This window comes from Xiphophorus hellerii, chromosome 22, assembly GCF_003331165.1.
Source record: "Xiphophorus hellerii strain 12219 chromosome 22, Xiphophorus_hellerii-4.1, whole genome shotgun sequence".
NCBI lineage: Eukaryota > Metazoa > Chordata > Actinopteri > Cyprinodontiformes > Poeciliidae > Xiphophorus > Xiphophorus hellerii.
Genome location: NC_045693.1, coordinates 8987839 through 9015010, shown reverse-complemented (window position 1 = coordinate 9015010; position 27172 = coordinate 8987839). Strand labels below are relative to the sequence as shown.

The 27172-nt window shown below is 37.1% G+C and overlaps 2 protein-coding genes and 1 long non-coding RNA gene across 4 annotated transcripts in view; 2 read left to right on the top strand and 1 right to left on the bottom strand.

Annotated features, from left to right (window-relative positions):
* Nucleotides 1–872: 872 nt before the first annotated feature.
* Nucleotides 873–7722, top strand: tsnax (translin-associated factor X). The gene is made up of 6 exons (XM_032553636.1): nt 873–1199; nt 2352–2441; nt 2532–2646; nt 2909–3039; nt 6874–6995; nt 7146–7722. Exons 1-6 carry the CDS (start codon nt 1184–1186, stop codon nt 7521–7523), a joined length of 852 nt encoding a protein of 283 aa, XP_032409527.1. The 5' UTR covers nt 873–1183; the 3' UTR covers nt 7524–7722.
* On the bottom strand, nt 3764–20213 carry LOC116713468 (uncharacterized). Its single transcript, XR_004337873.1, has 3 exons — nt 20089–20213; nt 5177–5182; nt 3764–3775 (listed from the first exon to the last, which is right to left on the bottom strand). It is a non-coding gene; the product is annotated as an uncharacterized LOC116713468 (long non-coding RNA).
* Nucleotides 11717–27172, top strand: part of disc1 (DISC1 scaffold protein) — a 56202-nt gene continuing 40746 nt past the window's right edge. Inside the window, exons 1-7 of one of the 2 annotated variants that reach the window (XR_004337872.1) lie at nt 11717–12321; nt 17369–18198; nt 19563–19632; nt 21334–21490; nt 22071–22155; nt 22509–22741; nt 26319–26373. Coding sequence is in view for 1 of the 2 variants with exons in the window: in XM_032553635.1 (XP_032409526.1) it covers nt 12252–12321; nt 17369–18198; nt 19563–19632; nt 21334–21490; nt 22071–22155; nt 22509–22741; nt 26319–26373 (1500 nt within the window). In the remaining variant the exon portion in view is untranslated. The remainder of the gene's footprint in view (nt 12322–17368; nt 18199–19562; nt 19633–21333; nt 21491–22070; nt 22156–22508; nt 22742–26318; nt 26374–27172) is intronic. The other variant, XM_032553635.1, reaches the window with a different exon arrangement.

Genomic DNA, 27172 nt, shown 5'->3' with positions numbered 1-27172 from the left:
ATGGGTGTTGTTGATGTCCCATTTTAATTTAAGAAAGTGAAATAAAAACAAACAACATAATGATAAAGTTAAACATCCCGGATGGCATTAAACAGCCAGGATAACACAAAGGGCATAGCGACCCATAACGATAAACATTGGTGGATAAAGTTTAACATTGGGGAAAACGTTAAGCTTCGAAGATAAACATTGGAAACAACCTTACACGAATTATGAATTTGATTGCAAGCCTGCAAATCTTAGAACCATAAAAAGTGTTAATAATAATACAGTATCAACATCCATAACAGTATCAACATCCGGCGCGCCTGGTTCAATGTATCAACTATAAATCCGGTCTTTTTCGGATTTGATCTCTGCGTCATTTTTTTATTGCATCATGGAAGAAAAGCCATATGTGAAAATGTAAGGAGTAGAAAGTAGAGATATTTCTCTTAAAATGTAGGGAATAAAAGTTAAAAGATATCAGTAAGAAAAATCAAGTGAAGTACAGATACCTGAAAAATCTACATAAGTATACACTAACAAAGTACTTTTGCTTTCTTACTTTACAACTCTTCATTCAAGTCGTATACGTTTCTGCATTCATTTATTATCGTTTCAGAGCTGTCTGTCTCATTTCCCATCAGAAACAAACTTTGTTGAACTAAAAAATATTTTTAGATATGTATGACACTTTCTGTTTTTGATTTGACACAGTAAAAAGTTTCTCAGTTGTGAACCGAGCAGTGGAGAGATGTACAGAATCACTGTTTAAAGATAAAATAAATTTAAAAATACAGAACTAACTGCAGGAAACAGTTAGCGGGGGGGGGGGGGGGATCACACATTATTCTACTACATTTCCCATGATGCACCACACCACCTTTTCTGTTACGCATGTAAACAGCGCAGAAGCCCCGAGGATACTGCATGGATGCCTGCTATCAAGAAACAAGTAGACTGCATTTATTTGGCCTAATTATTGCGCAGAGATTATTTTATATGTCTATAAAAGCCTGGGAGATGGTAGTGAATATGAGGTAGAGTTTTGTCCTTTTGTCCAAAAATCCAAAAGTAAACTACCGGTTGCATTTTGTTTGCTGCACCCCGCCAACGAAAGCTAATCTAGTAACACTAGTTAGACACTCGTCGAGAGCCGACTTTATAATTTAGGGAAAAAACAAGCTGTACCTCTAAAAGGATGAATAAGCGAGAAGGTAAGTCAAATACAAATTATAATTTCAGACGAATTATATTAGATGCTCAGAGTAAGCTGTTTTATTTAGCTAACAACAAATCTTTTAGAATGCATTTTATGCACTAGCTAACTTCAGCCATAAATGTTTAATTTTTATTTGTCCTATTGTTGTATTGTGCCTTTTTAGCTTAGTGTTAAAGATCTATTTACTCGTATTTATGTCGGTATAGTCACAAAGTTTATTGGTTTATTTTTATCTGGCGCGACAGACCAATACTAAGCAGTGTAGAATTGTGAAATAAAAGGAACAAAGATAAAGTTTTCGGATTATATATCTTAAACTTCTCGGTTTTTGTATTCAACCGTATTCACTCAGATGCTAAAATAATAAAATCTAGATAAATAAATTGCTCAGATTGCATTCTACGGTTTTATTCGTAATAAAACTTTATTTGAATGATTGAAATGCTTCCGAGGCGCGCTTCTTGTTGATTTGTGTTTTATAATATTAGAAAAACATGCAACTGTGATGTTATTATTGTTGGTTGTTATGACAATATTGTTTGTGATCATTCAGATTTCCTGTTATTTGCACCGGCACTATATCCCAGCCACTCTCTGCCAGCTTTAGGATCTCGGGCCCAAAATTATATATCAAGGGCCGTGAGAGTTCCTGCCAATTTTCAAAGTATAACAGAGCATGAATGCATGACAAGTGAAGTAATATAGCCTCCTAAATATTTCACACATTGTTACTGTGGTGATCATTTCACTGGCCACATGTCAAAGCTGAAACTTAGTCATTCCAACTCCAGGCGGGCAACAGAAGATCCACACTGTTAAATAAAAAAGAAAACACCACGTTCAGGTCCCTTTCATATAGATTTGGGGTTAAAAGGGGTGGAGGTGTGCACAAATGCCTACAAATTTGTGGAGCCTATCAGCAGATAAGCTGCTAATAGTGAGAAAATGTGAGTTCTTCGGCCAGGTGTTGTTTGAACTCTGTCTAGAATAATAATAATAAAAAAAAGCAGCAGACAAACAAAAACAAAACACTTTTTTCACATTGTGAGAGTTTAAATTTATCAATCTAAGCTAACAGAAAATAATAACCAATCTGATTTTTAAAAATGTTCATTATCCATCACCGCATATTTCTGCATGGTGTCAGGTGAGGGCTGGTCACGGAGAAATGCTGAAGCTGCACAGGAGCGTGATGCGCATGCCAATTCGTCCTCGCCAATCATCGCTGCTTTTAAAGGTAAGTCCGTCCTTAGCAGTTTGACGCCACTTTTTAAGGTTTAAATTTCTTTCATTAATAAATATTACAACTTTCTTTCTGTCTTTAAAGTTTTCCAGCAGGAGCTCGACACCAGACATGACAAATATGAGCGCCTCGTTAAGATCAGTCGAGACGTCACCATCGAAAGCAAGAGGAGCATTTTTCTTCTGCACAGAGTGACTAAGTATGTTAAGGTTATTTTTCTGAGAAATTATTTTCTTTCTTTTATTGAAAAACTTATTTTGAATTCCTGTTTGTTAATTTTTTAATTTGCTTCTTGCACATTGAGAAATTGTACATTTCCTCAGAATCGGGACTAGACTTAATTTAGCCTATCACAGCTACTATGTTTGTATGCAAAAGTTCTGTTTGTATGCATGGTGCCACATACCAGCTCTGATTTCCAGTTAAAATAATTCATATTTTGTTTTTCTCTGGCTGTAAAGCATTCCGGATACTGAGGGAGTTTTGAATGAGGCCGAGAGCAAACTGGATGGAGTCAGGCAGAAGATTGGGCAAATTGCTGAGGAGCTCAGAGGAGAGGATATTTATCAGTTTCACAGAGCTTTCACTCCAGGTGAGCTGTTACAAACTGTGTGAATACTAAACTTTTTAACACATTTTCTTTATACTTTACAAATCTAGAACAAACTTAGAAAGTACCATCTACTTAGCAACCCAGAACAATTGGAACCAACATTTAGTTTTATACTTAATGTAGTGACTATTTGTCCAAAAACTCAAAATCCAAAAATCAAAAAACTTGAAACTTAAAAGTGATCAAAGTGAATGTGAATTCGATTCAAATAGCCACTTGATACACCGTGGGTTTCTGGCTTACGCAGTTCCAAAAAAGATCAAAAAGTCAAAAATGCAGTTCTTTGTTTATTCCATAGTTCCAGGTAAAGCATGGTACAAATTTCACAGGAGCCCTATTGTTTGGCTGCCTGATTGTCTCACCTGCGGAGTGACGACTGATTGACTGACTGGATAGACTGAAAGGTGAAGTGACTGATTGACCAGCTGGGTAGACTGGTAAATAAACCATGTGACCACCCGCGTGCATAAAGAGCTACCTAAAACCTACGTATTTATGCTGTGAAACACCCATGTCCCAAAATTAAATTAATTAACCAATTAAGTGAACTACTAGCCAAAAATCTCATTCTAAATAACTAGAATTAAACAAAAATTCTAATTATAAATTAACTAGAAAATAAACAAATAAAATAAACTAAATAATCTAAATTCTAAGATTTAACTGAAAATAAAGAAATACCTCCTACACTTAACCAACATTTAGTTTAATACCTCTCTAATCCAGAACAAACTTAAGAGAAACCCCTATTAGTTTTCAAAATTCTTTTCTACTTATTCTTTTTCTTATTAAACATGGGGAACCAATATTTAGCTTTGTAGTTCACCTTTTTGTTTTTCTTTTGGTTGTTTGTTTGTCCTTCTAATTCATGTAAAGCACTTTGAACTGCCTTGTTGCTGAAAATGTGCTATATAAATAAAATTATCTTACCTATCAATAAATATTAATTCATTTGAAAATATGTTACAAATCACTCTTCTTTTTGTGACTGGTGTACTATAGAAGCGTTCTGATTTGCTTCCAGGTTAACCAACTGTGTAAAAATATTGCTACATAACTTAAAGGGCTATTTGATTCTTCTTTTTTCAATAAGTTGTATTCATATTTTATTGAAGTAGGAGAAAATGTGACTGAAAATGTCTTAAAAATTAATCCCGTAGTTTTAGTACATTTATGTAGCAACAAAGTCATGGCAACAAAGTAGCTTTTTACAATGAGTATGGAGAGTGCTGTATTGTGCGTCGCTACATGCATGATTTCAGTGAATTGTCTATTTATACTTTGGCCATTTTTTATCCTCGCTGGGTTTATGTGAAGTGAAAGATAACGTGACCTTGATGCTGCTGTGGGTATAACAGACAACACCCTCCGATAAAGCGGTTTTCTGACTAACACCACTGCCGGTCTTTTTGAAAGCAGACATAAAGTCTGCTGCGTTTGGAGAAAAAACATTGCTGGGAGTGAGAGTGAGCTGTTATCTAGCAACTTGGAAGGGGTTTTTTAGATTGCGGCCACTCAGGGAATCGGCGGTGCCTCGTCCACGACGTGACCAGTGGCAGTTTCCACCAATTACTGGTTTCAGTTTTTTTAACCTTATTAGATGGTGCCTGAGCTCAGATCATGGGTTTCCCTGATAATCTTTGCTGTAGATGTCCCCAGGCTTATATAATGGGTCTGTCTTTTTTTGTTTGTTTTGTTTGTTTTTTATAAGGACTGTCAGAGATATTGTGGCTAAATATAAACACAATTACCACTGATAACGCAGCACTTTGATAAGCTATTTAGCTCGACTTCAGTAATGACGCTGTGAAAACAGAAATGCACTTTTCCCATGAATCACTCGCTTCTCAGCGAATCTCTCGGTGGCCCAACGTTAATCAAATAAAACCTAAATATTCACTTGTCTCAGTATATTAATAAACCATCAGTATTTATAATGTACAAAGAGCTATTTTTGTCGATCAGATCCCAATAGACTGTCCACGCAAATTTAACCCTCAACTTTTCCAAATGTTGTGCCAATAAAATCTCTTCTATTTTCAGTTTGTTTTTCCCTTAGTCATTGTTTATGAATTTCATTGACCAAAGGTAATGGCCGCTTTACAGCAGATAGCACAAACAGCTCCAGGCAGTAAACTCAGGAACTGAAACTTGGCTGCTTGCCTCAAGGCTTGTGTAACCTTTTCATGTCAAATATCCTGTCCACAGTCAGAGACTCCACTTTTCTTTGCAGGTTTGGTCTACATATGGACAATATGGCTAAAAAAAACTATCACAGTACAAGTGTTTCATATTAGTCAATATTGATAATTATTAATTTTTTTTTTTTTTTAAATATCTGAAATACTTACTGCCAAACTGGTAGTGTGACATTTTATGCTTACCCAGTTTTCACTACATGCCGTTGTTATTTCATATTTAAGCAGTTATGAGGTTGTTGCTGGGTATCCAAAGTTTAAGTGAGGTAGTCGATACAACCATTCTGTATTACTATTACATTTCCCAGAATGCTGTGGAGTTCAGTGAATATTCTATTTATTGAATATTCAATCAGACATAATACCTATCGATATTAAACACATATCTGTTGTGATCTATATTGATATTGATTTATTGTCCAGGTGTAATATAAATGTTATATTGTTATTATTTTAAATAACTGCAAATATCCCCAAAAACTGTAATACTTGTGCATTACTGAGTGTAGCGCAGACGTTATACAAGATGAATGGGAAATTAATGTAAATATATTTGGCACGTATAGAAAAAGTTGACTGCAATCGACCCAGATTTGAGATATAATTTTTTTTCAGGTTTATTTATATAGATGAATGTAAGAATCTAACTACTTCAAGCCCAATTCTCAAGTATAAAATAAGGGACTTAAAAGTCAACAGGCAGCAGATTCTTTGATTTCACACAGCTGAAACATGTTGCCTTCAATAAGCTGTTAAATTGTAGTAAGAAAGTTTGGTGCAAATAGTGATTATTTTAGTTATCAATTAACCTATCGATTATTTTGACAAGTAATCAACTAATCCTTGTTTTTATTCAATATTAGAAATACATTGAAAGATACAAATAATAAAATAAACATTTTATTGCTTAAAATTCAACAAGATAGCATCCCTCTGATATACACTATGCAACTTGAGGAGTTCTGGGTAGAACATGTTTAATTTTAAAAATAACAAAGCATATATGTGCTCCAGTTAACGATGAATTGATTACAAAATTAGTTGATGATTATTACAATAATCGATTAATCTGATTCATCATTTCAGCCCTAATTCAAAGTAACTTATAGTTGGGAAGAAAGTAAAAATCAATAAAGGGTCAATTTCTTTTAAACCCTCTTTGCTCTGAAACACCAAATAAAATCCAGACGATGTTTCTAATTAATAAACGTTGTCTACCTGTGTGTGATGTCCCTGTGAAGAGGCCCTCCTGCCTGCTTGTTGCTCCACACAGCAACATGAACGCAGCGCGGTGGAGCCTTTGAAGCCCGACTGCAGCTCCTAAAGTAAACTTCAGACACGACATCTTCCGTCCTGCAATTATTTGATTGTTGTTTACTCAGGTTCTGAAAACAAATGAGGGTTCATCTTAGCCGCTACAAAAAAATCATCACCATTTCATCAAACAATAGAGGCAGGAAACAAGATGATTATTTTCATCTGTGCTCTTTAATGCACAAGGAGCATTTAGCATTTTCTGCACCATTTAATTTCTGCTGAACAACAAACAAAATAACTTAATGCATTTTTTATAACATCTTGTGCTGATTTATATTAGTTATATTTTGTGCTTCAGGAATTCAGGAGTATGTGGAGGCCGTCACCTTCCTGCACTACATCCGTCATCGCAGCCTTATCAGCCTGGAGGAGGTAAACGCGAGGCTCGTCTTCATGAAAACCGACAACGCAGATCCAAAAGTACGTTTGACAAGTTATCGTCTCAAATAACATGTCTATCTAATGTTCCCTATCAAACCTCACATAACATACTCTGATGAATTTTAAAGTGGTGTGAGTAGTTTTTATGAAGCAGTTGAAATCTTTTTTCATTAATTTATTTATTTTCAGGACTCGGCGGAAGCCCCGCCTTCGTCAGCTCACGTCCTGACCTTCCAGGTGACGCCTGCCGACTACCTGCTGGGCGTGGCCGACCTGACGGGAGAGCTGATGCGGCTGTGCATCGGCAGCGTGGGCAACGGCGACATCGACACGCCCTTCCAGCTGAGTCAGTTCCTCCGGCAGATTCATGACGGCTTCTCCTACATCGGGAACACTGGGCCTTACGAGGTCTCCAAGAAGCTGCACACGCTCCGGCAGAGCCTGGGCAAAGTAGAGGACGCCTGCTACACCCTGCGTGTCCGTGGCTCGGAGATCCCCAAGCACATGCTGGCGGACGTGTTCTGCACCAGGACCACCCACATGGACACAGAGGAAGGAGTGGTTTAGCTAAACACTCTTCATCACCTTTGGTGTGTCCTTGTTTGGTATATTGTGTTGCATTTTTAATGCAGTGTGAGAACCGTTCTTTCAGCCTGCTTGTTAACGTAGCATAAACATTGTTAGAGTAGAAAATCTGGTTTTTTTGCTGAAATTTTGAATATTCTGCTGTTTTGCATGAATAAAAGTGCTCTCCTTCAGACTTCCAGCTGCTTTGATTCAGTTTGCTTATTTTCTCGGTGGCCTTCTTCTCTATCACTCAGATAATCTGATGGTCAGGTTGAACCATCGGATGCTCACAACAACTTTTGTACATCAGCAAACACAAACAAACCCCTTGCTTCAGCTCACTTGTTTCTTTAATCAGTCACCACCACATTTATTTTCATTTTATTTCAAGCTCAGAGCATTCAGAGAAATATTAAGGGTGAGGAACTACTCCTCCTCACCTGAGGGGGCTTATTGCTTCAATTCAGACCAAAAATTATTCTTGTTTGCATCACTTCTTGGTTCAAACATGTCTAAAAGTTTCCCACAGAACTGCCTTAATCCAGACCCAACATTAGGAGTAAACCTGAAAGCCAAGAAGATCAGCATTATTTAAGGTCACTTGTTTTCTGAGAACACATTTCTGCACATATTTAGCTTAAATATATTACACTTATGTTTTTGTTTGATCTTCTCCATCTCTTCTATGGATTTGACATTGAATACATTTATTTTTTTGTGCTAAAAAATCAAAATTTAATCTGGTTTAATATGTGTAAATGTCCATATTTCTACAGAAATCTACTTAAAAACAATAACAGGTCAACAAAAATGATGATAAAGTAACACAATTTTTGTTAATTAATTGTTTTAGTGGAAATAGTCATCAGGAAGCGTCACATTTAAAGACACTTATTGAATACTTTTCATATTTTTTCCAGAATCATCACTCACTATATGTGCTTTTGATAAATAATTATGATTGGCTGATTTGTATTACTTCGAAAGTACTTTTCACATTGGTCAACATTATCCAGAAGATGTTTATTTTGGCCTTGACCTTGATAATGATTTGAAAGCTCCAGTTTTTACTTGTATATTAATGCTACAGTATATATTATTGCTATATTAATGCTGCCATCTTCTGGACAGTATTGGTACCAGCTGCAGTCTCCATTATAATTGAAAAGCCATATTCTACATAGAGCTACATACAAATTAAAGACCCACTGTATGTACATTTTGGTGCACATTTCTCCTTGTAACGGCCAAAAAGAATTGACACACAAAGAACACATTTAAGTAAAAACTAAAAGGAAGTTGATAAGTATAGCTCCTTAAAACTTAATGTGACCAAATCCAGAGATTTTGAGTAGATTTTACCAGGTGAAGAATCTGATATTGATTGACTGAAAATTCTGATAGATTTAGGAACAAGCATTTCAGCTCCTCATCGACTTTGTCTCTACTAGGCAGACATAGAGCTGTTATTAAAGCAAAGTATCAGCAAAGTACAGGCCCTTGATACAAATTAGATTTTTATTTGCAATTAATTATATTTTTTTGAATAATAATAATGTGCTCTGTTTCATTAATAAACATTTGTTTCTCTGTCAAATAAATTCCCGATAAAATCCTTTGTGACAACATGTGAAAGAACGTAAAGAAGCCATTTACTGCCATCTGGTGGCAGTCGTTAAATACAACATCAGAAACGAGAAAAGCACATTCCATGTTCATTTAACTACCGCCACCAAAGTAGTACGTTAATTTTTGAAATAACATACTGACGATAATAAATAATAAATAAATAAATCTGGTTATGAGTCTCTTTTCATTTAGAGGAAGTTTGCTGATTTGTCTGCTGCATTAGCTGTTTAATGCTGGCGCTCCCAGTCCGCATACAACCTGATAAAAGCAGCTCCATCCTCCACTCTGTGCTGAACTGAGCCGCTTTTATCTCGCAGTGTTGTCCATCAGCCAGCCAGGCTGAATGAAAGGAGCCTTTGGAAGTGTGGGAAAGAAAATGAAAAGACTCCAGCTTCTGTTCTGTGGTGGTTTTCCCATGGATTTCCCCTCAACTCTTAACCAATGAAACATGTGAGGAACCATGTGGATATCAACATTTATCCTTGTCAGTGTTGTATAAAGTACTGAAATCTCAGAGTCAAGTAAAAGTACAAGTACCTCTCCAAAATATGACTTTGGTAAAAGTCGAAGTCACTGACTGAAATGTTACTTGAGTAAAAGTCTTAAAGTATTTGAAACTTCTTGTACTTAAGTATGGAAATTACTGTAAAAATGGATGTACTCAAGTAATGTAATGAAAAGTACAAGTAAAAAGTAAAACAAAGCAAATGCAGTTTGAATGACATTTTTTATATTTTGGTAAACTTGTCAAATACACTTAAAATAATGTACCCAACCAAGTGCAGGCAAAATTAAACCTGCTAATAGATATACCTGCAGGCATCATTTAGTTAAGAAAATTAGGTGCTTTACCTATAGCACAAGGTTAACTTAACCTGCTTTACAACTGAACCAGCTTCTTAGTATACCCTCCAGGACAGAAAATACAAAGTTTTTGTAAGCCTTAAGTTTTCCCTTCAAGTAAGGTCAGTGCTGAAAATGAGAAAAATAAATAGTACAGAAAATGCGGCCAACATGAAGAAAAAGAGCTGTTACGATTACTCTACTTCACAAATCAGTGAATCAGTCAATGCTACAGTCAGTAGGTGGTGCACACAACTGGTCATTATGCAAAAGAAAAAAAGAATTGGGAGGGAAATGCAGCTTATTGGCATCTGTAAACCTGGTTTTGAACTTGCATGCCTTTCCTATATTCGTTAAATTTAGTCTAAATTGCTATTGCTATGGCTTCTGTCCCCCCTTGAACAGAGGAGTCTAGGTAGCCTGCTACAGTCAACATTAGGCCTAAGCTAAATACACCACGTGTGGAACTGAAACAATGCCAAACAAAGTTCATTTATGGTCAAGATTTCACAATACAGTAGTGCCTAGTGACCAAGCTATAGTTACTGAAACAGGAGGATTATAACCATTTCATAAGAAGTTACCTCGATGTGTTTCTTCAAGTTGGACGGGGAGTTTTTGTAAGATAGAATTTCCATGTGACTGCTACTGATTGCGAGACTTGCTTTGTGTTTAATGGGAGAAGCGAAACAGGTGTATCCTAATTAAAAGTAAAGAAATCAAGAAATGGCAAAAAATGTGGAATGAAGATAAGAAAGGAAGAAGATTATATGAAGTACAAAAGTCAGTTTGAATTCGAAGCATTAATGAATGAAACAGAAGAGAAGAAATAATAATTAGTAGATTAAGAGTAGGTCATACCTACTTAAATGACATGCTTTATAAAATAGGGAGGAAAAATAATGATAAATGTGAGAGATGTGGAGAGAAAGAAAATGTAGAACACATATTGATGAACTGTAAGTCAAATGAACTCGAAAGGGAAGAATTAAAGAGAATAGTTAGAAATATGGGGCATGAATGGAATCTTAAAGGTATATTAGGAAATGAAGGAAACATAACAGATATTCACAAATTAAGGAAAGCATTGTTTATTTATCTTAAGAATACAAAATTAAAAAGTAGAATTTAATAGGGTGGCGGTATGCACCTTAAAGTTGCTTGTGATCCGCCATAATAGAAAAGAAGAAGAAGAAGAAGTATCCTATTGGTGGTGATGAACAAGCCCAGGCAAACAGGCTTCGGACTTTGTTCGGTAGCCTGCTTGCTACTTGCTAATCAGTAGGTGGGATCAAAACACTTGCGTTTCTCTCTCTCGCTTTTTTGTAACGAGTAACTAAACCACACATTGAAAATGTATCGGAGTAAAAGTACGCAATTAAGTTCGGAAATATAGTGAAGTAAAAGTGAAAGTCATCAAAAATTTTCATACTCCAGGAAAGTATGAAGTACTCCAAAATATACTTAAGTAAAGTAGTGAAGTATTTTTACTTCGTTACTATACAACACTGATCCTTGTTTACAGAAATTTATTTGAATCGTCAATATTTCTTAGCAGGTTTGGGCAAAATGACTCAGACAGCAGATCCAGCTGGTTATTTCCTAATTGCCTGCCTTTTTAAATAAAGCACGAATAAACACATATAGCTACAGTGTTTAAACTGCTGCAATTGTGAGGCGGTCTGAAGGAGTCTGGAGGAGTCAAATTCCTGAACACGTAGGAGCTCCAACACGGCGCATGACGCAGGGCGCATGACGCAGCGCGCAGCGGCGACCGACTAACGGATTTACTGATCGATTACCGATCTGACAAGACAAAGTAGATTTCTATTCACTGTAATTTCTTCATATTGGATAGTCCTTTTTGTCGTCCTGATTTTAATCTCTTGAGGAAACAAGACTACAGGAGCAGCTTTCCTTTTCCGCCTGTTGAAGCACAACTGAACCTACTTGTTTGGTTTTCACAGAGGAGAAAAAAAAGTAAGAATCTGATCTGATCAGCTGTTAATACTTGAATTTTAAAAAAAGCATTTTGAAATGGAAGAAGAATCCCACTTTTACACGACAATTAGAAGAGGAATTCATTTTAAAAAAGCAGCCCGTGCTTAGTTTCCACAGCGGAAATGAGATCAGTCCGTTCGCCTGGCTCCACTTTTTCTAAAACATGGTGGATGTAACTCTGTTGCTGCAGGATCTGTCATTATCGGACTTCTGAAAACCTTTACTTTTATAGTTATTGATATAATTCAAGGAAAGATGTTTGCTGGGCTGATGGGACTTGACTGTCACCTGAACTCTCTGCATCACCGCTGCGAAAGCACAGAAGGTAAGAAATAATCTGCTTTATTTCTTTTTTCTTCCGTTTAAGGGACCGGTATTATAGAGTGATGTGAAAAAAGTACGTAACTCATTGCTTTATATCTCCAGAACCCATTACACTCACCCAGTGAATGGTCCAAATAGCCTCCAGCTTAATGTAAATAAGACAGAAAACAACATTTTGGGGTCAAGATCAGCTCTAATCTAGACACTCAAGGCTAAAAGTCTGCTACTAAATGAGTTTATAATGTTGTAAAACATGGCCAGGGTAATGCGTTCAAGTCAAAACATGACAGAAATCTGGTGCATGTCTTTATTTTCATTAGGCTAGATTACAGCTATTGTATCTTTACTTGTCTCTGTGGAAGAAAAGGAAAATACCAGGCAGCTGAAAGTCATCAAAACACTGCTGCCAGAGTCCTGACCAATGATGATGGATGTTTTGTCACTTTGGAGACATTTTGGTCCAATCTTCTTTGCAGAATTGCTTCACTTTTGAGGATTTCTTGCATGATTAACTTGTCTGAAAGGATTTCAGTCTTGACTTTGAGTAGGCCACTTTAACACCTTATTTTTAAAGTTATTCACAGGTGGTTTTGATGGTGTTCTTTGTATCTTTATTCTGCTGCGTAACCCAGGTGTCCTTGACTTCAAGTTATGCCAGTTGTCTTTTGCTTTGTAAACCTTTGAATTTTATTAAATTTTATGATTAAATTGCTGTATTGTCTGCCTCCTGCTGGCTTGTAGAGATGTAGGGATGATGTGGTTTTCTGCCATTTTCACTCTTCGTTTCGCACCAAACCAAAATGGACTGTTTTTTGTTGTGAAAATGTCAATCTTAGTCTCATTTAACCAAAGTACGTACCAGCTAAGGTCCCTGTCCTGTTTAGCAAACAGGACAGGGACCTGTTTGTGATGGTTTGACAACGTCCTACGCCATCACTTCTACACCACCAATTGGGATGTAAACAAGCTATATTAGTTCTAATAGAGCCTTTTTCATAAACATAGGTCCTCTTCCTGATGGTCGATGTCTTAAAGAAGTTGGGTTTTATTTTGCTTCATGTTTATACACAAAGGAAACAGAAAATCATGAATTAGAAAATGCTCAGAAATTGGGTTGACTTCAAAAACTAAGTCTGGGTCCAATCCTGACTGTTGATTGATTACTCTAAATTTCCCTTGACTTTGGTGCACGGATGGTTTATCTTTGTTGTAACTTGTGTAAGTTGAACTCCACCTTTTGTTCAATGATCAGAGATAAACACCAGACAATGGATGGATATTCCTGTTACATTTATTTTAAAGGGACGTTTGGGGTACCAATAATTGTCACAGCGCCGATTTTATTGTAGCACCTCTTTTTTTTTTCTCACTGAATAAATGAACTCAAATTAACGGTTGGATTTTTAATACTTTTTTAATGTCAGAGATTATAATATTCTTCATCAGGGTTCTGGTGAACAACTGGTTACACTTTCTAAAATTTAAGAAAAAATATTTATCATAATGAGGGATCATATTCTGTCATATTTTCTGTAAAGTTCAGAAACTTCTTCTCAAGCTGCCTTTTATCTGAACATGTTTGATTTTATAAAACAGAGAGCATAACGCGTCTAAATATCTGTCCACAGCATCAGCTCTGTCACATTTTGCTGGTTCATGATCGTCACAGGAATATACAGGAAGTCAGGCATTAAGCCTCACACCCGCAAAGATTTTTAATGCTGGACTTTCACGGGTAATATTCAAGCTTCCTGTTTATAAAACTGGCTGGTTTTCAGATAGACTCTTGGTTTACTTCACTTCCCTTTTTTTCCTGCTGCTCTTCATCACGAATGCCGAGGCGTCGCACATCTGCCAAGCAGCGCTTCTTCTGAGGAGGTTGCTGGCATGCAGGATTGCTTGTGCGCTGATCCTGTTCCTCACATGTTTGTGTTTTTATGAGCTCCTCTGCGTTCTTCTGTTGTTTCAGCGGCCAGTAGTGACACGGTGTTTAACCTGAGGGCCTCTTTTAGCTCCAAAGGTAAATAACTGTGACACTTTGTTTTCTCAGACTTCGCCAAAGCAAAGAGTTACTGAGGGGATCAATTGTTGCTGCAGCAGATTTGATTTTTGGTTGTTGGAGCTTTTTGACTAGGATGGTAAAAACAAGCCCCTTGCTTCATACTGAGTCTGGACTATTGAGAAATGGTTGCTTGATACAAAAGGGATTAAGGTAATATCCCCCCCACCCCCCAAACAAATTCTGACTTCTTTTCTCAGAACCGGAATTGTTTAAGTTGTTTATGCACCATCAGGCAAATCTAGTCTTAAAACTCAAATCTACCAAATAAATTTCGGCCAGGCTTTCGTTGTGGGCAAAGTGTAGGTTTACAAATCTTACAACAAGGAAAAAATAGTTTCATGATGATTATCACGATTATTTTTATATGCTAACAACGTAATTGACATACATCTAATCTAAGAATGTTTGGTTATTTAATTAAATTTTGATACAGAATTAGAATTCTGAGAAGAAAGAAAATCACAATTGTTTTTATTTTTTTTTAATTCCAGTGGCCTTAATCCTACTCCATAACTGTTTAGCCGTTACATATATAATGCGCCAGTATGATGCTATGAAGCTTACCAGAAATTGGCTACACTGTAAACTACCAGATGTGTCGACCTTAACGAGGCGACCGTTAATGTCCATTCAATATTTGGAAGCGTAGCCAACAAGTGAACGTCTTACTAAAACTACAGGCAGACTACAATTTTAGTTTACATCATTGTTGACAATTTCTCCTTCTGTTTTCTGATTGGTCCGGTTAAAATTCCGCCAGAGAAATCCAAACCAATGGGAGAAAGCCCAGACGAAGCAGAAGGGAGATGAGATTCAAGCATAGGAAGACAATGACTATTCTACTTTCTGATGGGATTCCTGGCAAATTATTTTTGCTCACAGCCTCACAGGAAGCAGAGAAAGACATACCACTGAAAGGCCAAGAAGTTGATGTCCCAACACAAACATGAACACGCACACACACACAGTCAGACAGAATGAGCCCCTAGGCATTTCCTTCCCTTTTACTGGGAAAAGCGGTCTGTGTGCAACTGAATCATGGCGAGGATACAGTGACACCACCAGCAAGTCCTTCTCCTTTCACCAGCCAGGCTCTTTTGCTCTCCTGAGGGTTCCCTGTGTAATAACAGCGACCACACCAGATGGTGGATGGTGCTGTGGTATTTGGTCCTTATGATGAAGGGTTGGGTTCCTTCAGTCTTTCATGGGACAGAAGCCACGTCTATAGATCCACTTTAATGAATGGAGCTGGGTGGAACTTGAGCTTTCGTGTTGCGGTCCCAGTGGACCGGGCGCTCTCACCGAGCCCAACCTGGGAATAAAGGAGGCAGCTTGTTATCACTCTCTGAGCCTGACATCCTGAAGTGGATTCTGTTTATGCCCTCTGCTCCCAGCCACATGGGACGATTGCATCACTGGAAGTCACTGCGGGCTGCGGCTGCTTAACCCATTTTCTCATCTTGACACATTGCAGAGAGACATGGAGTCTGCACATTCAGACGACAAACTACAATAACTAGCCTTAGGATTCACAACAGGCTATTATAGTTAAAGTGCAGCATAGCCACAAGAGATTGTGATTGACAGCCTTAAGACCCGCCTCCTGACTCTGATTGGTTGTTTCTAGTTGGTACTAGAAGCACTGGGAGAGGGCAGAGGAGGTAAATTTTTGGGGGGATTATCTGTCTCATAATAAAAAGTCGATTGAAAACAAATTTAAAGAATCCTTGAAATTTGAGTTCATATGCCACAAAAAAACTGAATTTTAGCAGAAGGAAATTGTTCATGGGTATGAATTAAAATTTGGAGATAAAACGGTTACACATACTGTAAGCATGAAGGGGGATAGAAAGACCCAGAGCCATCCAGACTTTTGTTTGTTTTGTTTTGTTTGCTTAGCTGAAAGCAGCTTCAAATCAATGGGGAAAGTAAAACCAAACACACTCCCACACAACTAAAAAAAGAAGTCTTAATAAAAGCTCAGATAAACTCTGTTGAGCTAAAAACACTTAGAAAGTAGGAAAGCGTTGTCTTTGTCAATCACATTTAATTGAGCTATGAGCCTAATTTTCTTTAGGATGATAAAGAAAGCTCTGTTTGTGCATTTAGACACCTGCTGCTATGCAATTTGATTAAAACATATAATGCATTGGATTCAATAGAGGCAAGCTGAGATGTTGGGAATCAACAGCCTCTTTGTGTCCAGCTGCGCTTCCTACTTCTGACTCTCACTTTTCTCCCTCCACTCATGCACACACCAAAAGCACAGAGGCACACTGACGCTTTTGTGCCGTAAAGAGAGGAATCAGATAAGCATTGTCCATCTCAGACACACTAAAAGAAGTTAGCATGGCAACCGATAACAACAGACAAGCGGGTTTCCTGTAACCCTAAGTTGATTCTCGGCCTTTAGCACATTGAGCAGCGAATACACGAAGTTGATTGACAACATTAAGACTGTCATCCAGGCTCTGATTGATTGTTTTTGGTGCATTTTCTCAAGCGGCAATAATTGCTCAGGGATTAGGCGGAGGAGATCGTTCTTTTCACAGGTTATTTGTCTAACAACATGGTGGCAGTTTTAACAAACAGTAAAAATTGATATATTTTTTCACAACAATTACAAACTGCAGCTTTAATTACGTAATCTAGAATATTTTCTCTCAAGTTAGAGGATTGTTGTTCTGAGCAGAACAAACAGAAGAAATGTTTTTCACTTTTTCATAGAGAGGCGTGTTTCAGTTTCAAATATGACTGTGGTATTTCCCAACAGCTGGAGCTGAACTGTGGGAAATGTTGCACAGCTTGTTTTTTCATCAAGACAGTGATGCAGGGCTGGAAAAGTCCAGTTAAAGTAAAGAACAATGTAATGCTCCAGAGTTTCAGTCTTTCATGCTGCAGTTGCTCCTTCCAGCCTGATGAGCTCATACTTTATCTCCCACATGAACCTATCGCCCAGATTAATGGTTAATCTCTGCATCGACAGGTGGCAAAGTATCTGGGACAGCTGGCAAAGTATCTGGGACAGCTGGCAGCTCTGGCCGTAAGAGGCTGCACAGGAGACCAGGGTACATGAGAGGAGAGCAGGCCAGGCTGCAGTGCACTGCTCATGCTCAGGATGAAGAGGAAGACGAAGAAGAGGAGGAGGAGGAGAGCATTGCCTGCATCAGGAATGGAAAATCTGGACGCCACGCTGACATCACCAAGGCAACCAGAGTTCAACAGTTGAGTCAAGCTCCTACCGTCAAAGTGTCTTCAATGAATGATCTACATCACAAGCGATCCACGTGTAGTTCTTCAGAGAGTAAGAATTTGGCCGACCCTTTAAATGGAGTTCAAACCACATCGAATGAACTTAGTCCAAGCCTCCAGTCTTCATCTGCGGTAGTCTTTAACTCAAGTTTTAGTTTCATCCAGCAGTCTCTAAACAGCAACCAGAGGACAGACCCTGCTAGACCGCCGCAGGAACCAGAACCAACAAATCAACAAGCTAATCTAGAGAAAAAAAGAGAGGAAATCGCCACCAAATCCAGTCAGGTCCATAAGGAGGAGCGTTCATATGGTGGGAGATGTTGGGGGGACTGTCTGTGGACTGGCAAGGAGGAAATGTCCCACCTTCCGAACTCTGAGTCCCAGTCTCTTGACATAGAGGTCACTTCCTCCCTGTCGGTGGACTCGGACACGGCCTCAGCCTCTTCTGTCACCTCCGGCTATGAGAGCGCGACGCCTGCCTCCGAGCAAGGCTGGGACAGCCTAGTGAAGACGTACGACAGCGCCCTGCAGGACTGCCTCCAGAACAACCGCACTTACACCAAGGTGGGTACATCACACCGCTCGAGGCACTCAAAAAAGTGTATTTGGGCTGCAGTTCATGTTAAGGTCTTTTTTGTTTTTACATTAATCTCTCTTAATTCGTTTGGTTTAGTGATGACAACTTACTTTTTTGTGTTGACTTGTACAATTTTAACTTAATAATTTCACTTTACATGAAACAACTTAGTTCAATGCCACATTCGTATCCTACGTCTGATGTTATGCAAGCTTCACCAGGGACAGATCCTCTATTAACCAGGTGCTGTGGTGGTGCAGGGGTTAAGGACAACTCACATAACGAGGCCTTTGACCTCAACGCGGCCTTTGCAAGTTCAATTCCTGGCCTGATGACCTTTGCCACATGTTTTCCCCCTCCTTTATTACCCACTTTTCTTTCTATCTACTCTCAAATAAAGGCCAAAAAAAGATTTGTTACCAATTTATTTGAAGTACAATAAATGATTTGAGTAAGACTGACTGAAATTTCAAGTTGAACCAACTTAATTAATTTAGTTGGATAAACTTAATTGACTTGTTACGGATTGAAGCAATTTAATTAAGTTGGTTCAACTATTTTCTTCTTTCAGTGTGTGACGGGACTCAGGTCTGATTGTATCTAAAATTAAAGAAAGGATTTTTAAAATCTTTTTTTAATGTAAAAATAAAACACCTTTTTTGTAACAATCTGCAAGTTTTTGGTTTCTTCTTGGGTTGTTTGGAAGAGTCAGTCGAAATTGTCTGGTTTCCTACAGGCCCGGTTTTAAAACAGTCCATAAAACTCCATTAGGTTTGAGTTTGGCTCTTTGATAGAGACTCAAAGTGAACGTTTCTAAAGAGTAAACAGTGATTTGCTACTTCCAGCAGCAGAAATCTCCAAGAACTTCATATGTGGCGACTGCTTAAAAAGTTGAACTACAGAATAAGAAACTAATGATAAAACTAAAGATAAGTTATATTATTTTTTGATTGATCTTTTTTATTTATTTGGACTACTTATGTCAGTTTCACATCACTTTAGTAACCAAAATGGATTTTGTTTTAATGCAATGGTAAGGTACTTGTGAAAAATCACTACGGTCACCTAGTGATTTTTCTTAAAGCCTTTCTAAGGATGACTGAATATCATAAACTTAAGGCGTTATAAATATGTACTGGTCAGTCTCATTCAAGAAATATCCTAAAAATGAGATGTTAAGACATTTGGCCTAATTGTGAATTAATCTAATTTTATGTTGATGAAACGTCCAAAACTCTGTGACCGAGTCACTTTGACATGGCGGTCGCTGCTCTCTCACTCTGACCTGTGGAAACCTTTTAAAGAGTTTTGACCCGATGGACTCACCGCTCTATCTTCTATTCCCTCAAAGATCGAGTCCATGATGTTGAAGCTGCAGAGGCTCCAGCAGAAAGCCATTCTGGATGACGACTACGACGCAGGTGACCTTTGAACCAACGTTTTGCTTTGATAAATATTTATTTAATAATACGAATAATCAGGTCGTAGTTGTGGAGCTGGTAAGCTGAGTTTGTGTTTCCATATTAAAATTTGCTAAATGAAAGGAGACCTTTGTAAAGTGCATTTATCTTTTTGGTTTTTAATTACATTGTTTATTCCACGCTGTTTATTTATTTATACAGACAAAATTTACAACATAACCCTTTTAAAAAGAGAGATGCATGGCACCAGGTTTCCAGATAATCAAATATGATTTAACAGATTATGACTTGGCAAGGTTTCCCCCAGAAAACTTGCTAAGCCCGGTGCCAGGAGGGCAGTCATCCAGCCAGCCGCCATGTTTTTGATTTAAAAATGTTTAAAGATGACAGGAAATTTGAAAATATTACTTGATAGTTATGCATTTTTGGAAGAATGGAAGAATAATATTTAAACACCAACTATAAAGTCTTGCAAAAAGGCAATAATAAAAAAAACACTAAGTTAAATTAACAATGCTAAGCTTGGTGGGGGTACAAGTAAAGCCTGGTGGCCCGCCAGGCTTATAATACACTGAGGGAAACCCTGCTTGGTGAAAAATCAGGTTTTGTTATTAATTACACACATGCTTGATAAGTCACAAATCCTTATTAATCTATTACATTTATTTGAAAATATTAGTTTATTCACAGATTAGATGTAAAACAAAACTTTTTATTTATACACTTTTTATCTTACATACGACAAATGTTAAAAGTCACCTATTTAAAACTTTTTTCTTTGGAAATGAGGCCCACTTTCTCATGGACACAACCTAGATACCTCATAGATTTATTTATTACATTTGTTCATTTATCATGTCTGTTCTACAAATATTTATTAATTCTGTTAATTTTGATCTATTTAAACAGTCATCTAGTCACTCATGTACACATCCATTGCTGTTGTCGTTTTCATCTGCCTGATCTGAGAAAAGTTTTTTAAAAACACGACACTATTTTGACCCATTTCTTGAGCTTTGTGACAGAAATAATTCAAACTCCAAACCTAAAATTTTATTTTTTCTTTGTCTGAAAAGAGATTTTGACGTCTTTTACAAGTCGGACCAACAAAGATCTAAAAACATTCTTATTCTTAAGATCTCATTATTGTTATTTTAAATGAGTTTTTATTGTTTTTACATTGGTTAATGCTTTTATTGTCATTTTGAAGTCATTTAATTATCTCACATGTAAACTGTGAGATAATTAAAGTTTTATTATTATACTTTTTAGAAGCAGAGTGAATACTTCAGCAATAGAGCTATTTAACAGAGATTAGAGTCATGTTCAATATGCGTTCGAATGAGGCTGGGTTGTCAGATTAAAAGTATCATTAAAACATTAAGTAACATTAAAGTAACAAACTTTATGCATTTATTAAACATAATTTTCATTAAAAGTCCACATTTCTGCATTGAAAATTATGTTTCTATTAGTCTGATGTAATATTATGATCTTAAATGTCTAGTTTTTCTTAGCTGTAAATGGAAATCATCATAAGTAATATAAATAAACGTGTAAAAACATATTCATCTGTACAATTTGTTTCTATTAGTAACATAAGTTGTTGAAATAAAAGGAGTTTTACTGTATGAAATGTTAATTTTCTACACTGACATAATAATCATCTTCTCAAAGTTAATTGGCATTTTACATTTTCAGCTGAGCGCTTTGGGAAGAAGCTGGAGGAGCTCTGCAGAGAGCGCGGCGCTCTCAAACTGGGTTTACCCTCCATGCAGCCCAGCATTGCCCACTTCCTGGAGAGACTCTCAAAGGTGGTGCACAGTGCCCTCCAGAGGGAAGACTGCAGTCATCGCAGGTCAGTTAAAACCAAAATGACCGTCATTTTCCATTTCAGTGGAAATAATGTTGACTGTAGTGAAAGGCAGCATTTTGCGCTGGTTACAACCCACTGCACCCATCAGACTGCCTTGTTGGCGTTCTTATGCTGTTGTTGTCAACAGAGGAGATCCTGGAAACAATAACCTAAAGCTTATGAAGCATTATAGCTACTCTGACACAGGGTTTCCCCCGGAAAACTTACTAAGCCCAGTGGTTGGGGTGCTGAGGTGGTCCACCGTGTTCCCAGCGAGGCAACTCGCAGAGGCGCCAGCGGTGTGATTGGCTCTTTGAGCCGCCTTTTCCTTTGTCTATATCTCCCAATTATTGAGTATTATATTAGGTGTATTATCTGTTGATATTGATCATGTGTCTATATATATTGTTATTGATTCATTGAGTAGCTCTGACTCCATTCTTCTTTTTTTTTAAATGGGGCTTTACAGATAGTGGGTAAAGTCGCGGTGAAAATTTAACAGTGAATTCTGAAAACAGATGTCCTGGGACCTTACTTTTTGTGATTGATGTTTTATGTTTTTTTATTGTTATTCTTTTGGCAGAGAGGGATCAGAACCGGACTCAGTGGAGCAGTCTGACCCAGCGCAGCGGAGGGATCGCTTGATTCAAGAAAAACATCAAGTTGAGGTAAATGCAGTACGGATTATTTAATGTTCGTCCTTCCCAGGTTTGGTGGATAAATAAGCCCATCAGGGATTCCTGTAATTTTCTGACTTGAACAAACTTATACTAACTTATATTTCAGAGTCTTATCGGTTTTATTGATCAGGTTTATAGGTTTACACAAGCAAATGTCACTTTGTTCTCAAATATATATACACGTTTGACTGACTCTTAGTGCCGTCTATTGGCAAATTTATTTACATTTTGATTTACTTTCACTGCAAAATGATACATTTTTCATTAAATAATGCTTAATTTAACTGTATCTAAAAACAAACAGTGCAGCTAATGATTATTCCTGTGCAACGTGTCACCAGGAGGAAATTGAGAAGCTGCAGACGAAGCTGGCGCAGCTGAAGGATCGCAATCTAAATCTGGAGCATCTGATCCAGCAGGAGGAGCAGCGGGCTGAGGCTGTGGACCTGGAGGGGTCAGTGCTGCGGAGCTGCACCGTGGCCCAGCTCCGGGACATCAGCCGCACCCTGCAGGACCTCATCTCGTCTGAAAACCGCACACAGATTTCCGTCTCTCATCCTCCTTCAACGCTCAGGTCAGGAACGCAGAGGGGAAGAATATTTCACCGTCTAGCAGCAAATTTTGGTGTGTAGTTTGGCATATTCTATCCACTGAAGCAACTAATCGATTATTAAAATAATTGCCAACTAATTTAGTAATCAATTAATTGTTAACTGGAGTGTATGGACTTGAAAAAATGCAAATTGATGAAAAAACCAACACCTTGAAAGCAGTAATGATGACAAAACTATACAAAAACTTTTTCTTCACCTAGAACTTCTCAAATAACAGTTTTAGCTCCACCTGGCTTAAATTATGTAAATAAAAATCTCCTTTTAAGGACTTTTTGCAGTCTAATTATTAATCACTTAATCAAAAAGAACAGTCAACAGATTAGCTCTACACTGTAAATAATCAATCCAAAAGATCTGAGCTTTTCACAAGTTGATGCTAAAAGTATTATTGAGCTGCAAATGCATTCTTTGCTACAGATGATCAAGCGTTCACTAAAGAAATGCAGTTATTGCATTTTAGGCAATAAAATGCTAATTTTCTTGTCCAAAAAAAAAAAAAATGAAGTGAAGCATCTGTTTGCTTGCATTATTTATGTATTTCTAATATTGAATAGTGTAAGCCTAAGTGGTTAAAATGAAAAATCTGCAGAAGGTGCCAATATTTCTTAATATGCATGCATACGATACATATTTATTTCTGTTGGTTTCTGGTAGCGATATAAAGTGAGACATCTTTTAGTAATACTAGTAATCACAGAGTCCCAAAACTAAGTGTTTAGTTTAACATAAACGCATCTGTGGATGGATGCAGTAATTATCTGTGCTTCAAAAAACTATTTCAACCATTTAATCAAATGTTCCTAACAAAATAATGAAATTTGTATTTCAGAATAGCTGAAGCGGAAATACAGTGACTAGAAAATCCTTCTTTTCAAATTTAGTCGCATCACAACCACAAATATGTCAATTTATCGATGTTCGTCTTTTGCTGCAGTTAGTAGGTTTTTCTCCTGGAAGTTTGCAAGACTGGTGTTGACAGCATCATGCTGTAGCGTTCAGTAACACAAAATATCATTCATATATGTGCAATTATATAACTTAATGCAGCATAAAAAAAATATAGATTCACATCAGAACAAAGTTTTTGAATAACTCTTGCTTTTTTCATTAAGCTTAAACAATTATTATGAAATAGAATAGAATAGAATATACCTTATTGGTCCCCAAGGGGAAATTGCTTATTCGTTGACAAGCTACACAATCTAAGATGTTAAGTATTAATAATATAAATATAATCATAAGAGATAAAGTTTAAAAAATATATATACATACCTAAGAGTGATGCAAGTAATTCAATATGACCGAATATAAGTAAATAACAAGCATGCACATGCAAATATGTTAATCTAAAAATGATCTAATCAGGGGGTAACTGCAGTACTTCTAGTCTGCCTTTAGGGGACACCAGAGAGCTGTGAATGTCGCTGACAGAACAAGCTGCACTTGTACTTTCCTCTTTGTTGTCTTACAAGATTTCTCACATCTAGAATAGCTTATTTGGAGGAGATTTTATTTGTTTAATTTCAATTTTTTTCCTCTAACCAAATAAATATTACAGTCAAGTTGATTTTTCCCTCAAAAGGGTAAAATTGTGATTATTCTGAGAAACTCACATTGGCATTAAACCAAATCTGAAAATCTGAAAGAAATATTTGATAATGTTCTCTATTAAAATAATAAAAATAAATAAAATAAAAAAAACCAACAACAACAAAAATCTGCATTTTGATGCAGGCACAGCAAAAATAAAAGACAGGCAACAGTTGGGTGAGACCTGAAGAATAATTTATTTTTCAGGCTGAGTGAGAATGCATTAAGCAGCACCAAGTACTTTATTTTATTTATTTATTTTTATCCAAAGCGTCCTCTGTGCCGCCAGCCTTCTTCCCTCACACCTGCTTGCTGCTGCTTTGAATTTTAATGGTTTTTCTCAGATGCTAATGATTACTTTGGATCTCATCCTCAGAAGTTAATAGCTTGCGAAGCAACCCTTGCGGAAAGCCCCTCTGTCTTGACACTCGTTACAAAGACATGCAAATTGTACTTATCGCGTTCTGCCGGTGTGACCCACCATCAGGGCAATAATTTGATACCTGACACATCGCCACCACAAATGCAACACATTTATCTGATTGAAATCATGGTTTCCGATTGGATACCCACACGACTAACTCTGAGCTCTCCTTTTTCATGTTGAGGTATTTCTAATGGCGGCAGATTAGAGTATTCATAAAAAAGTTGTTGTCCAACGGATGATTATTTTGGAACATCAGCTTGAATAACATGCAAAGGGCACAACAGATTTTTGTGATATGAGAAAGCTGGGACTTCCTCAAGGTGACTGTGTTGTGCTTAATGGATTTTATGCTCCATTTTCCTCATCTTCTAATTAATTTATACCTCTGTCACCATATAATGTCACCTTGCATATTTGTCCTGTTTGCATGTTTAGAGACGTATAATCAATGTGACCTTTGCCCTTCAGATTTGACAGAATCGTGTAAACACTCGATTCAAATGGACGCGCTAATGAAAACACACTTATAGGCAGCTGTGGTGAAGATGTGTGAAAATCACACTCATGCTCAAAAACACAAAATTTAGTAAAATTACTTTTGTTTGGAAATAAAACACCCATGTTAGAAAAATTTTTCCCACCAAATTAATGAAACCACTTAATTTTTTTTTTCCCCCGGTAATTTTAAGTTCCAGTTATCAAGCTAATAAACAGGCACACAAATTTTAAATCAGCAATTCATGTCTTCCAAATTCCCTGGATTAAAAATGACATGACACAGAAATCCATTTGTCTTAGCCACTCGTCAAAATGGGAAAGACAATCCATATAAGTTGTGGAATTGCTGCTGAAAGTTACCAGTTTAATTAAAAAATTAAAAAACAATTAGGACTGTGACAACAGACTGGACAAGGACTCAAGTTCATCTTCCAGGCTTTCCCCATTAGAAATGGGAAACCAAAGCAAACCAGCAACTTACATTGGCAACGTACATCAAATATAAGTCAAAAAATACGCACCTCTTCTTTGTTGCTGAACAAATCATACCAGCGGCCGAGATCTCTGTCAAACCCGTTCTTCTCAGAACCATTGACACTTCAGATGGTCCAATTATCTTTCCTGTCTTGGCATGCTTCAGCTCGACACATCTGATGTCTTGACAATACAGAGTTCAGGCCTAAATCTGATGAAAGTCGCGTTCGTTAGCTTGAAGAGATAATGATTGAGCTATACTGCAAGACTGAAGATGATTCTGGTGTAAAAGAAAGGATGAAAATGCAAAAAAGTGCCCTATGTCCACTGTTAAGTACAGTGGAGGAACTGTCATGATGTGGGACTGATTTTCTTTCAAGACTTGTTATGGTCTTTAGCATCATAAACTCAATTTAAATCAACCCAAAATGATATCCAAAATTGTAAACAGCAAGCTATTTCCTAAATTTCACAGTTTAGATTTATTTAATTTGAAAAGAAAAATATTTATTTGTATCCTTATTTGTAAATCTACACATTTTGTGCAGACTCCAGTTACAGGAACAGGCGCTGAACCTTTCCATGAAGGAAGCTACAGCCAAGGTAAGCTGATTTTCCTTCCTTGAGCTAACCAGGATTGACTGAATGTGAATGAAAACATAATGAATTGTGAGTTAAAATAGACGACATATGTCTTGTGTCAATGTCTGTGTGCTCACAATGTGTACTGATGTCAGAGTTGGTTTTGTTATCTACTCTTTTTGATCTGACAAGGCAGTGATTTCCTCAGTTGTGTGCTGGAGTCAGAAGCAGCAAGATATGCCATTTCGAATAAATTCTCCCCTGATTCACTGTTTCTCTAAAGGAAAAAAGGACTAAAAGTATAAGAATAAAAATGAGAAAAAAAGGAAACGTTGGGAATCTAGTCGGTATTGAACCTTTGCAACTACGTCACTTAATCTTTCAAGGTGCTATGATGGACGTTGGAAGTGAGGGACAGTGTTATGCCGAGAAACGCTTGACCTGCCGCGTGAATGCGCATCGCTCTAAACTCTTGCAGATTGATGAGAAAACTGACTGAAATATAACAGAAGAGGCAACTTATAAAGATATTTGTAGCGTTATTATGTTTCTTAACCATGTAAGCGCTAAACCGGTGGGTTTTATTTCGCAGATGAATTGAAATAAATATAGTTTTGATACTTTTATTGAGACATCTGAGTCGAACATTTTAGTCAATGTCTGATGAATATGTTCTCCACTAATGGTTTGCAGTTTCCCGCTTTTTCTTTTAACACCATAATAGTTTAACGCAAGACAAAACAGAGGCCCATTATGTAGAAAATTTGATATCACCTTTAACTGTCCAGTCTATTAATATAGGAGGAGATGGATTTTAATT

What these genes read in the sequence shown, in the direction of transcription:
- tsnax (XM_032553636.1), top strand. An exon ending in AATCATCGCTGCTTTTAAAG is followed by an intron (nt 2,442 to 2,531) that starts GTAAGTCCGTCC and finishes CTGTCTTTAAAG; the next exon opens with TTTTCCAGCAGGAGCTCGAC. An exon ending in CTTCTGCACAGAGTGACTAA is followed by an intron (nt 2,647 to 2,908) that starts GTATGTTAAGGT and finishes CTGGCTGTAAAG; the next exon opens with CATTCCGGATACTGAGGGAG.